Source organism: Panthera tigris, chromosome B1 (assembly GCF_018350195.1).
Source record: "Panthera tigris isolate Pti1 chromosome B1, P.tigris_Pti1_mat1.1, whole genome shotgun sequence".
NCBI classification, from domain to species: Eukaryota; Metazoa; Chordata; class Mammalia; order Carnivora; family Felidae; genus Panthera; species Panthera tigris.
Window position 1 is genome coordinate 202,126,600 of NC_056663.1, and position 12,432 is coordinate 202,139,031.

Below are 12,432 nucleotides of genomic sequence, written 5' to 3' on the forward strand. Positions count from 1 at the left end.
GTAACTGTTTGCGGGCGACACGAACTGCACTCATACGAGGCTTGGTAAATGTGGTGCGTGTTCTTACTGCTCCACGGACCGGTCATCCCCTCTCTCTCCCTCTCTTTCCTGGGACACAGCAGTATTGAAATCAGGCCAATTAATAACACTACAATGGCTTCTAAGTGTTCAAGCAAAAGAAGAGCCAATCAATGTGGCAAACTTGTGTTTTGTCTTATTGTAAGACACAGCCACAGACACCCCAAGTCAGCGACCCCCACCATGGTCAGTCAGCAGCCATGGACACCAAAGCAAGACCCTCCACCAGCAAAAGATGACAGCTTGATGACGGTCAGATGACAGGTAGCATTTTTAGCAGCAGAGTATTTTTTAATTAAGGTATATACATTGTTTTTTTAGAATAATGTTATTGTACAGTTGATAGATTACAGTATAGTGTAGACATAACTTTTTTTTAACGTTTATTTATTTTTTTGAGAGAGAGTGACAGAGGATCTGAAGCTGGCTCCAGGCTCTGTGGTGACAGCAGAAAACCCGATGCGGGGCTTGAACCCACCAACCATAAGATCATGACCTGAGCCAAAGTCAGGACACTTAACCGACTGAGCCACCCAGGTGCCCCTAGACATAACTTTTATATGCAGCGGGAAACAGAAAAGCTCATTTGTTTCACTTCATTGCGATATTCACTTGTAGGGAATAAGTTTAAGAATTCCCTGACTTTGCACCAATGGGTTAACAGGACTTAGGGCGGAAAGCCACCACAGGGCAAAAGCGCCCCCAGTGTAGAACAAAGCAAGGAGCAGAAAGCCGCTTCCACAGGACGAAAGCGTCCAAGAACAGGTAGAAGTGGAAAGCCCCACAGCAGGATGGAAATGTCCAGAGCTAATTAGCAAGAAAAATGCCTTGTCAACCCTGAGGTAGCACACTCTGACACTGCCCCTAGATAATTTAAGATTAACAGACACGGTGCCTGGTGCCTGCAGTAAACAGCCGTCTGCTCGGTGCCAGGACTTGGATTTGTGTTGACCCTAACCCCTAACACTGCACACCTTTGAAACCCCCTTCCTCTCACACACGAGTTAATGATCACTGTTTTACTGTCTCTTTCTGCATGTGCATCACATTTGTAAGCCTTCTGATCCTAGTAAATACGGAGCAAGGACCCTTACTCTGGGCTCTTGTCTCCTCTCCAACATTAGCCTCTCTCGTGTTTAATTCTGCATCCACTCTCTTGCTGGACAAGAGAGAACTCCAGACTCAAAGTCTGCAACATTCGCTTCACTGACATGGTCTGGAACTGGACCTGACCCGCAATATCTCCAAGTGTGCCTGCACTGACCATATGTTAGAAGGAGGGTCACCTGCTTCCGGACTCCAGCTGGCCCCAGACAACTGAAACCCGGAAGGCAAAACTGCAGACAAGAGGGAATATTATATAGGGACTTCCACACCAAGGTAACATGACACCAAGAAACTAGTTTATCCCCTCTTACCATCATTGCCAAGGTCTACTTAACTTAGAGAGATCTAAGTTTTTAGATCGAGTCTCTTAATTTTCAAAAGCACAAGACTGGGTGGTTCAACACTGAGATAAATTGCTCACCACTACGTCTAGGAATTTGATGTATATCTTCAGATCATGTCTTGTATCACAGAATTGCCTGAAGAGAAGTCTTCCTATTGGCTGCTTGTCACAAAGGCTGTTATAATCCTTTTCTGGGTGGAGAAAGGGGATAAGAAATGAACAAATATATTCATTACAATTCAGAAAGTGATTTTCTGAGCCTGCCATTTTCACCTGATAAAATAAAATCAATAATAGTATTTGCAGTATTTTTTTTTAACTACTGGTTTGTTTACTAGTCTAGACTGGGTTATCATGAATATTTATAATCCCTCCACAGAGCAAAAGGTAGCTGGAAGAATTGATAAAAGTGTGTGAAGCAAACTGGAAATGTCCCTGCTCCCCTTCAAAAGGATTTATGTAGGGGAGCAGTATTCCCTGGGGAACTGAGCAGTCAAGATCACAGTGAAGGAAAAAGGGGGCAAGAAAGAGACCTGGCCCCGTCCTTGTACAGGCCTACCCCCCAGTATGTTTGGGACAAATTGTATGTGGTGAAATACATGACAGGATGTACTAAATTACATTTTTTAAAATTCTTTGCCATTTTGCTACCATTTTACACTTTTACAAGTTACAAACATTATATATTCTTATTTTTTTTAAAGACACACACTGAGATTTTATTTTATTTTAGAGAGAGAGAGTGAGTATGTGCGTAAGTGGGGGGGGGGGCACGGTTAGAGGGAGAGAGAGAGAATCTTAAGCAGGCTCCATGCCCAGTGCAGACTCTTACTCTGGGCTCGATCTCACAACCATGAGATCATGACCTCAGCTGAAATCAAGAGTCAGACACTGAACCAACTGAACCATGCAGGTGCCCCTCTGCTTACTTGTTTTTCAACTGTTTTTTTTTTCTTTTCAGGGGATAATATGTTATATACCTTAACCTTACCCCAAACACTGATACTGTTTTGAGAACAAGGCACTAATATTTAGTCAAAGTATCTAGAGGGATATAAAACAAAAATGATGGGAGTGCCAGGGTGACTCAGTTGGTTAAGTGTCCAATTCTTGATCTCAGCTCAGTTCTTGATTTCATGGTCGTGAGTTCAAGTCCCACAATGGGCTCCACTCTGGGCACAAAGCCTACTTAAAACAAACAAACAAACAAACACAAAAAAGTTATGTTCAAAATAGGCTAATTTAAAAATTGAGAAAATCAGTTGCTCTGAACCTGAAATGAACGTTATGTTCAGGTACTCTTTTTTTTTTTTTTAAACATTTAAACTTTTTTTTTTTAAACGTTTTTAAACGTTATTTTTGAGACAGAGAGAGACAGAGCATGAACAGGGGAGGGGCAGAGAGAGAAGGAGACACAGAATCTGAAACGGGCTCCAGGCTCTGAGCTGTCAGCACAGAGCCCGATGTGGGGCTCGAACTCACGGAGTGTGAGATCATGACCTGAGCCGAAGTCAGACACTTAACCGACTGAGCCACCCAGGCGCCCCTCAGGTACTCTTAAAGTGGCCCTAAAGCTGAAGAATTAAATAAAATTTGTGAAAAATAAGCAAGCCATAACAAATTCCTCAATTAACAGGTTTGTTAATGCCAAGTAATTAGTGGAATCTAAATCCGACTTTGGATCGCTGAATTTGCATATAGAAAAGGATACGCAAGGATGTAGATATTTTGGTTGCCAGTGTATAATCGCTTGTTTCAACAAACAACAGCTTTGCAGAGGAAGGCTCTGTAAAGCCGATGGCCAGAGTTCAACATGTGCGGTGGGAGACCCCTGTGGGACATCCCGGGTTTAAGCACTGCTCCGTAAGGACACCCGGGGAGCTCAGTCAGTTAAGCCTCCGGCTCTTGACCTCAGCTCAGGTCATGCTCTCAAGGTTTGTGGGATCGAGACCCAAGTGGGGCTTCGTGGAGACTGCTTAGGATTCTGTCTCTCCCTCACTCTCTGACCCTTCCCTGCTCTCTCTCCCTCTAACCCCTCCCCCGCTCATGTGCACACGGGCTCACTCTCTCTCTCTCTCAAAATAAATAAACTTAAAAAAAAAAAAAGTTTTGTTTTGTTTTAAACAGAACTGTTCCAGAGCCCAGATGTGGGGAGGAGAGCGACACAGTGAGGAGGAAGCCACCGCAGCGGGTCAGGAGGGAACAGCCTGGCCGGGAAGACAACGTTACAGTCCAGCTTAATCTGGTTTATCTGGTAAAGCCAAACATCTGAAGTTTACGGGGGTGGGGGCGTAACTGTGGGTACATAGTTCAGATTGTTTTGCATTTTGTATTTATATCATCCTTAGACGCTAAAAATACTTGATTAGAGATGGATTCCATTCAAACTTTCCAAATTCATTTCTTGATTACCCTTGATTTCATCCGGAACTCTGTTAGATAGGAGTCCTTACTTGTAAAGGAAGCTACCTAAATGGCTCTACAAGTCTTAACTCAGGTTCAGCAGGAAGAACATAAGATCCTAAAGCTCAGATACTGTATAAATTTCTATCCTAACTATAAAATCTCTGAGGAAATGATCACATGGTGCAAGCCACATTTGCTGAAAGATCTTTAAAAACATAAACACAGGGTAAGAGCCCCTTGGATGTTTCTGGAAGGAAGCGGGGCAAAATCAAAGAGCATGAGGAGGTCTAGGACAAGGCCGGGTCACGTGACACGCGCCTCGCTCCCGTCTGGAAAATGACGCTGCCGCCCTCTGCCCACAGCGCTGGGTAAGGGCAGGGACTGGGGGGACTCCGCGCACACACACCTGGCTGAACGGGCTGTCCATCAATGGGAGTTTGGTTTTGGGGACAGGCCCGTCCTGCAGCGTGGTGAGGAGGCAGCAGGGACGTTCAGACCGGACAGCACTGATGTGGGCACCTCACGGGAAAAGGTCTAATTTTACCCAGTCCAATCGTCTTAGATTGGCTCAGGTACATTAGCAAAAACGATGCATGGCTCCAAAAGACCTTAATTCTAGTTTTCCCCTTGTATTTGGGTGGTGGGAACATAGGTGATTATTTAGTCAATAAAGTCCTTTTTCTATTTCAAAATATTTCATCACACAATTTTCTCCATCCTGCAGTAATTCAATATTTTCACACTGATGACATTAACAGCAGAACCCTAGAGAAATGACAGCAACATCACAAAACCCATGGGAAGTAATACAATCAGGGAATTAAAAAAAAAAAATGTTTCTCTAAACCAGTCGAAAACAAGCCTGGCATTTAAATAATCACAAAAACCGTAAATCTATTTCCTTTTACCTTATCTGGCTCACGATTCTATTGATGATTTCACTTTTCCATGCATTAGATTTCACATGTTACTAAAATCAAACACCATAAACCACAGAGATGTGCCACGAAATATGTGTCAGAAGCAGCAGCCACCCTCTTTCCGTCTTCCCGTCAGAAGCCCTGGTCCTGCAGGAACCAGAAGATCCAGCTTCTTCTTTTGACCCCTCAGAGGCTGCACAGTGAACCATCTACTGTCCCGGCCATGGGTGAGCAGACGCCCCACAGGGAGTTCAGGCCACAGAGAGGGGAAGAGCCCTGCCGTGGTAGACAGGGACAGGGAGGGCCAGCACCGGAGACTTCCAGGTCGGAGCCCTCAGGGCACCAGAGTCAAAGTCCGCTCCCCCGAGAGGCACTCTCCCTTGGGCAGCGTGGGGAGGGGAGCCAGCCACATGAGACACTGGGGTTTCTAAGTGCACCAAATTCTGAGGCAAGGATGAGCCACTTACCAAAAGCTCTCTTGCTTACTTTCAAAGTGATCCTCCTTCAGTAAAAACACTAACTCTAAGTTTTATAGCTCATGGATTCTCTACAAGCCACCAATTTAGAACAACCAAAGGCTAAACATTAGAAAGACCCAGCATGTGCCTACTACTGCACTAAATCAAACACACGCGTAAACTAATAAGATAAACGAAGAGCTGCATACAAAGTAGAGGGTATCTGAGTGGAAGTATCGTTTTATTCAGTGAGAAAGTCGGCTTGTACATCTTCCCCGAAGCAACTGCACTAACGTCACCAATTCACCCATTCCTTCATTCATTCACTTAACAAAACTGTGGGTGAAACAGAGACCTTGACCCTGGGATAGGTCCAGTGGCCGCTTGACCTCTCCGCTGACATGCCCACCAACCTGGGGCCACCCTGGCCCCCGGTTCTCCGGACCCATCCGCTCCCCAGACTGCGCACAGACCCCCCCCTGGCTGTTCCTCCTTGGTCTGCTTTGCCCGAGCCACACCAGGATGTGAGGTCCTCCGAACCTGGTCAAGGGCCCCTTCTCCTCTTCCTGTCTCTAGGGAGAGCTTATCCGCTCCCAGTCATGACTGCCAAACGCCATTGAGACACAGATCTCCCCCAGACCCAAACTCTTCCGATCTCTAAACACGAATGTGCCCCTTCCGTCCAAACAGAGCTGCTCGCACCACGGACCCGATCTCAGTGGGTGGACCAGACGTGGAAGCCGCCCTTAATGCCTCTATCCTTCCTACCTCCACATGTAAATCCAACTGATTCTACTTCCTAAACATCTCTCGTGGCCATCCAATCGGTCCCCTCCATCCCATGCCAAACAGTCTCTCCCATGGCCTTCCTGCCTCTCTATCTACCCTGTCAATTACATGCCTCACCCTGAAGCCCGAGACGCCCTCCAGAGACGTGCGTCTACTTACGACAGCCCTCCGCTGGAACTCTGACAACGCCACCTTTCTAATGAGATGGATGCCTTTACCAGGCCTACAAGCCCTGCCTCCCTCCTCTCCTCTCATCCAGTGCCACTTTCCTTCTCCACCTCTCTGCTCCGGTACGACTGGCCTTTCCGATGTCCCTGGGAATTGCCATGCTCCGTCTCACTTTGGGGCCCTTGTACTTACCCAGCAGGTGAGAACTTTTCCTTCAGAGGGCTTACTGCAATTTGTAACTATGCTTATTTCTGCAATGATTTATTTCATAACTATCTCTGCCAAGAGGTCAGAAGTCATGTCTGCTTCTTAGCCACTGTTATTGGTGGCACCATTCCCAGTGCTTGGTACATAGAAGCAAATAAATGCTGACATTTAAAAGTTAACTAATGGAGTGGTACACCTTAGGCTCATACAATGTTACATGTAAATTATATCTCAATAAAAATAAAATTAATTTCAAAAAAATGAAAATAAAAATTAATTTTAAATATAAAATATAAATAATAAATATAAAATAAAAATAAAAATTAATTTTTAAAAAAGAGCATGAAGTGGCGGGGGAAGGTTAACTAATGGGATATTTAATGTCATTTACTTCATTCTATGTACTAAAAACTACCCCCAAAGAATCAGAAGTATACAGAGGTAATTTATATGCAAACATACATGAATATATTTCTATGATCCTATGAATATATTCAATAGCATAAATAACCCCAAAGTAAAGCTTATAATATCTTAATTATAATGCATGTGTCAAATAATGGAATCAATCTTTGTATTAATCACTTGGGGCTACATGCAGAGAAAAATTACTATTAACGCTATGGATCAAGTATCAGTTGACCCAAAGAAGCATGGCCAATAATCACATAAAAAGATGCTCGACATCATTCGTCATTAGTGAAATGCAAATCACACCGGCTAGGCTAACTATAGTGAAAATAAGCGTCGGCAAAGATGTGGAGAAGCTGGAACTCTCGTATGTTGCTGGTGGGAATGTAAAATGTGCAGCTGCCTTTGGGAAACAGTTTGCCAGTTCCTCAAAAGGTTAAGAAAAAGTTAAGCTTAGAGTTACCATCTGTAATAGGCTGAATAACAGCCTTCCCAAGGTATCAGGTCCTCATCCCTACAAATACAACCTTATTTGAAGGAAAAAAAAAAAAAGAGAGAGCCTTTGCAAATATGATTAAGTCAAGGATCTTGAGATGGATGACTGTGCTGATTATCTGAGTGGGCCCTAAATGCAAACACGTGTATCCTTACAAGTGCCCAGAAATAAACATTCACCTTCACAGTCAGTTGATTTTGATAAAGGTACTAAGACAATTCAATAGTCATTCAATGAATGGTTCTGGAACAACTGGATATCCAATGCAAGAAAATGAAACTGGATCCCTTAAAAATGGCTAAAATGGTAATTTTTATGTGTACTCTACCACGAACACAAACACTTGTACATCAATGTTTCTAGCAGCATTATTCACAATAGACGAAAAAAAAAAAAGGAAGCAACTCCTCTATCAACTGATGAATGGATAAACAAGAAGTGATATAACCATATGGTGAAATGTTACTTGCCAAGAAAAAGGAATTAAGTACTGATTCATGCTACCACATGGATGAACCTTGAAAACATTGTGTTCACTTCTAGAGAGATGATTAGTTGGGTCATGGGGAGAGGAAATTTTACTATATTACTCTTCTGTCCTATATAGAACAATGTGCACATATTACTTCTTAAAAGAATAACACCTAACGAATGGTACAGTGCCCGATGTGGGCCCCAGACTGGCACTATTTACTCACCAATGGAACATCTAAGCTCGCTGCACTGGCTGACAGGGGGCAGCTTCAGCATTTCCTTCCATTTTTTACTACGACCTCTTTTTTTGCCATATCCTCCTAAATTGGGGGAAAAAAGTATTTTTTTAATGATCAGAAATATCCAATATCTGTTTGAGTAGTTCGGTACCCATCGCGAGTGAAAATACAGTCTTAAAACAATTGGTCTTATCTAGAAGTCAGCTTGACAAAGTATAAAAATCCCAAGTGATACAATTAGTCACTGGCTCTATCTTTTAGAAACTGTGTGACCTTGACCTTCTATAAGTAACTCTGCTGAGCCTCGGCTTCCAAATTTGTAAACCGGGCATAACATATCATACATGGCTGCATACCTAGTATGAATCAAACACCTGCAAAGTACAGGAAATACAATCCCACCCTTCCATTCTAGTGCGGGAGGTTTTAAAAAAAACAACCAAAAAGCAGTTAATGATAAGTGATTAAAATATCAGCCGATCACACAGTGCTACGTGGTATGAAACAAAATCAAGCAAGGTGAAGGTGAGATCAGAGAAGGCCTCTCAAGAGGGTCAAGCTTAGGCAGAGGCGTGAAGGATGTGAGGGAGTGAGTCTCTGGAAGATCTGGACAAAGAGTGTCCCCTAGAGAGACAAGACTGGTGGGAAAAGCTCTCAGGTCGTGTTTTTAGCAGGTGGCAGGCACACTTGGGGTAAGCGGAGCATAGAGAGGTAAGAGTCTCTATGTTGTTTGTACAGCTGAAACTAAGGTAACGTTGTGGGTCAACTATACTCAAATAGAAGAAAAGTTTTAATAGATAAGTAAAATAAAAATCTAAAGAGATAATATTTTAGAAAGACCTTTTTAAATAAGCACCTTAAAAAAAAAATTTGGAACGCCTGGGTGACTCAGTTGGTTAAGCATCCTACTTGGGCTCAGGTCATGATCTCATGGTTTGTGAGTTCGCTCTGTGCTGACAGCTGGGAGCCTGGAGCCGGGAGCCTGCTTCGGATTGTGTCTCCCTCTCTCTCTGCCCCTCCCCTGCTCTCTCTCTCTGTCTGTCTGTCTCTCAAAAATAAACATTAAAAATAAAGCCCCAGAGAAATTAGAACCTTCAATTTTAAGCATTCTGAGGAGCTGAAATGTTACCAAATTTCATCCAAGAGAAAATATCACAGTTTTGGTGAGCGTGATTGGAAAGAATAGGGAAAGCCATGTTCCGGGAAGTGACGAGCTCGGCCTTGACCACCGTGAGCAGAGAACTGAGAGAAAGCCACCTGGAGGACAGCGGCATGGGTGAGCTCAGGAGAGAAGGCCTGGCTAGAGACGTGGATTCGACGGCAGTCTGCCAAACAGATACTGGTTGGACACGCAGGGGCTTCTTCCGTGGCCTTTTTCTCCTCCTCTTACCACCCCTCCACCACCCTATTTCAACTGGGATCGGGACTCCAGACTTGTATCGCGACTGTAGACTACACAGAGGTCCCAGAACACCTCAAGGTCAACATGGTCAAATCAGACTCCATTTATCTTCCCCTCGAATTCAACCCTCTTTCCACACACTATGCCTCGAGTGGGCTGCCTACCGTCTACCAGGTGAATGGAGCTGGAAACAGCAGCACTAATTCTCTCTCTGAAGTGCCCCACCCATTTATTCAGAAAGCATTTGCAGCTGAAGTCCCGTGTGCGGGGCACCGTCCGGGCACCAGGCACACAGTGGAGGGTCAGGTGGCCAGCGCTGCCTGCAGAGGCTCTCCTGTCCCCTACTCTCCTTGCCCACGCTGTTAAAAGATCATTAGCCCCTTCTTCTGACTGGCCTTCCTACCTCTGGTCTTCCCTTCCAGACCCTCCTCCATACTGCCTTCCACGGTTACTTTCCTAAAATGCAAGTAACAGCCCCCTCCTGAGTCGAGGGATGAAGCAGAATAGAGCACAGCCCTGCCTACCATCATTCCACAGGCACACCATCCCCGAGCCACACTGTCTACAAAGGTCCCAAAGAAGCAAAAGCAGGTTCCATCCTGGACTGTCACTCTGGGCTCATTACTGTAGGCAAATCTCTACTCAGCTCAGGCAGAACCACCCCCACACAGCCTGCCCAGCCTTCCTAGGGAGATGCAGGGACTCCTTCCTCTCCATACCTTTTGCGTCTTGAAAACATCTTCATTAAATCTCGATGGCAGGTTCTAGGTTAGTGGCCTCACTCTCAGTGTATCTCCAGCATTCAAAAAATGATCAAAGGAATAAATAAATGGACCTCCAGGTGCCCAGCACTCTACGAGCAGTATACCGCACACAGCAGACACTAAAGGAAAAAGCTGGAGATGCTGACTACAGAGTATGGGTCAGAGGAAGGATGAAACTGCCAAGGTCTAAGAGGAGGAGGAGGAAGTTAGTTTACTGAGTATTTATTATGTGCTGGGCACCTTTCCAGAAGCGTCATAAATATATTGACTCATTGAATCATCCCTCGTCCTATGATGAAAACACTACTACTATTCGCTTTTCTCAGATAAGGGACCAAAGCAAACGGGTCACATAACTTGTCCAACATGCCACAACCAGTGAGATGTGTGGGTCTGCCCCACTCCAGGAATCCTGTTTAATCATTACTGCTATTAAGAAGAAAAATGGTGTAACAGAGCCTTTTTTTAAAAGTACACAAACATTTAAAATAATTTGCCGTAAACACATTTACAATTAAATCATGTTGTGAAATGAAAATAATATTAAACCAACATTTCCCAAACGTTGGAAGTGGTTATGGTGACGGCCCTAATACCAGGCAGCCCTTATTAGCGCTGACTGTAAGCTAGCCACTCCGCTAGAAGATCCCGGTTTGCTCTCACTAGATCCTCCCATCAACCCTACAAGGTGAGTGCTGCTGCTATACAGGTGCAAAGTTGTTTCAATCCTAATTTTATAGGTGAGGAAACTAAGGCACAGGTATGTGAAATAATTGGCCCAAGGCATTATAAGCAGTAAACAGAGAAGCTGGGATTTGAGCCCATGTAATCACACTGGCCGAATGGGGACATCCCCTTTGTCACAATAGCTCAGTTTTTCTATCGGTAATTAGGACCACCAAGGGAAATGCATCCGGTGACCAAGAACTGGACCGAATAGCTCTCCGGCCTACAAATTCTGCTGGATGTTAAGAGGTTTAGGACTTGGTTTTCTACTATGAATACCATAATTATGTTTATAACATATTCTGGGATATTATATGCCATCCCGAGTACAAGACACGCCAGAAAATCACAATCATTAATTTGGCGTGTGTTATCCCAATCCATTTGTAAATCTGTGTGTGTGTGTGTGTGTGTGTGTGTGTGTGTGTGTGTGTGTATGGCTTTGAACAATATATTGCTTTAGAGGAAGATTCTTTTTTGTTTTGTCTTGTTGTTTTTATTTATTTTTGAGAGAGAGACACACAGACAGACAGAGCACGAGTAGGGGAGGGGTAGACAGCAAGGGAGACACAGAGTCTGAAGCAGGCTCCAGGCCGTTGAGCTGTCAGCACAGAGCCCGACGTGGGGCTCAAACCCACAAACCGTAAGATCATGACCTGAGCCTAAGCCAGACGTTTAACCGACTGAGCCACCCAGGCCCCCCTGGAGGAAAATTCTTAACCTGGCATCCACAGGCCGATATCAGGGTGTCCCTGAATTTGGACAGAAAAAAACTCACATTTAGCTTCACTAACTTCTGGCCAAAACTCATCATTTCTGCCAACCACAAATGTAGGCAAGAGTACCACCATATTAGTAGTACCTGTGACTTCATCACCAAGAAAATTTGGATTTTTCTATCATGTTACAGTTGTCAGAAATAACTCAAAATGTCATTTACACTCACACTGCTTTGAAATTACAACATCGGTGCCAGATCGTCCACAAGGGCTCAGGTGACGGGGCCAAGCAACCCCTAGGCAGCTCTGTGCCTGGTCGTTAATCGTTCAGACTCCAAATGGCAGGTCCCACGCTCTCACGTGGATTGCCTAGTGACTCCCTACAACTGTGTTGATGGACGCACGGAAGCAGCTGTGTCAAAGGCCACCCCGCAGCTTCAAAGCCCCACTCGGACTAAACAATGACACCCTTCACACGGACAGATCTTTAAAGGACAAGGCTTTAACTTGCCTAGGTATTGCCTTGCTGCTTAATGCTCGGATAACAAAGCACTTCTTATAACACTAATCCATTAAATTTTACAATTATTTCAATATAATTGACTTCTGTTACAATCATATGTATATTATTTTATTTAGATTAAGAACTCCTACTCTAGAGGTTGCTAAATTAGCAGGAATGGTGTGTTACTGCATACACCACCCTACAACTTTTCCTACACAGC

The 12,432-nt window shown here is 44.3% G+C and overlaps 1 protein-coding gene across 1 annotated transcript in view; it reads right to left on the reverse strand.

Annotated features, from left to right (window-relative positions):
* The window catches only part of GRK4 (G protein-coupled receptor kinase 4), a 96,352-nt gene that overhangs the window by 57,548 nt on the left and 26,372 nt on the right, over window positions 1-12,432 (reverse strand). The window contains exons 2-3 of the mRNA XM_042985077.1: window positions 8,082-8,177; window positions 1,607-1,719 (exon numbers count right to left, since the gene is read on the reverse strand). Of these exons, the coding sequence (XP_042841011.1) occupies window positions 1,607-1,719; window positions 8,082-8,177 (209 nt within the window). The remainder of the gene's footprint in view (window positions 1-1,606; window positions 1,720-8,081; window positions 8,178-12,432) is intronic.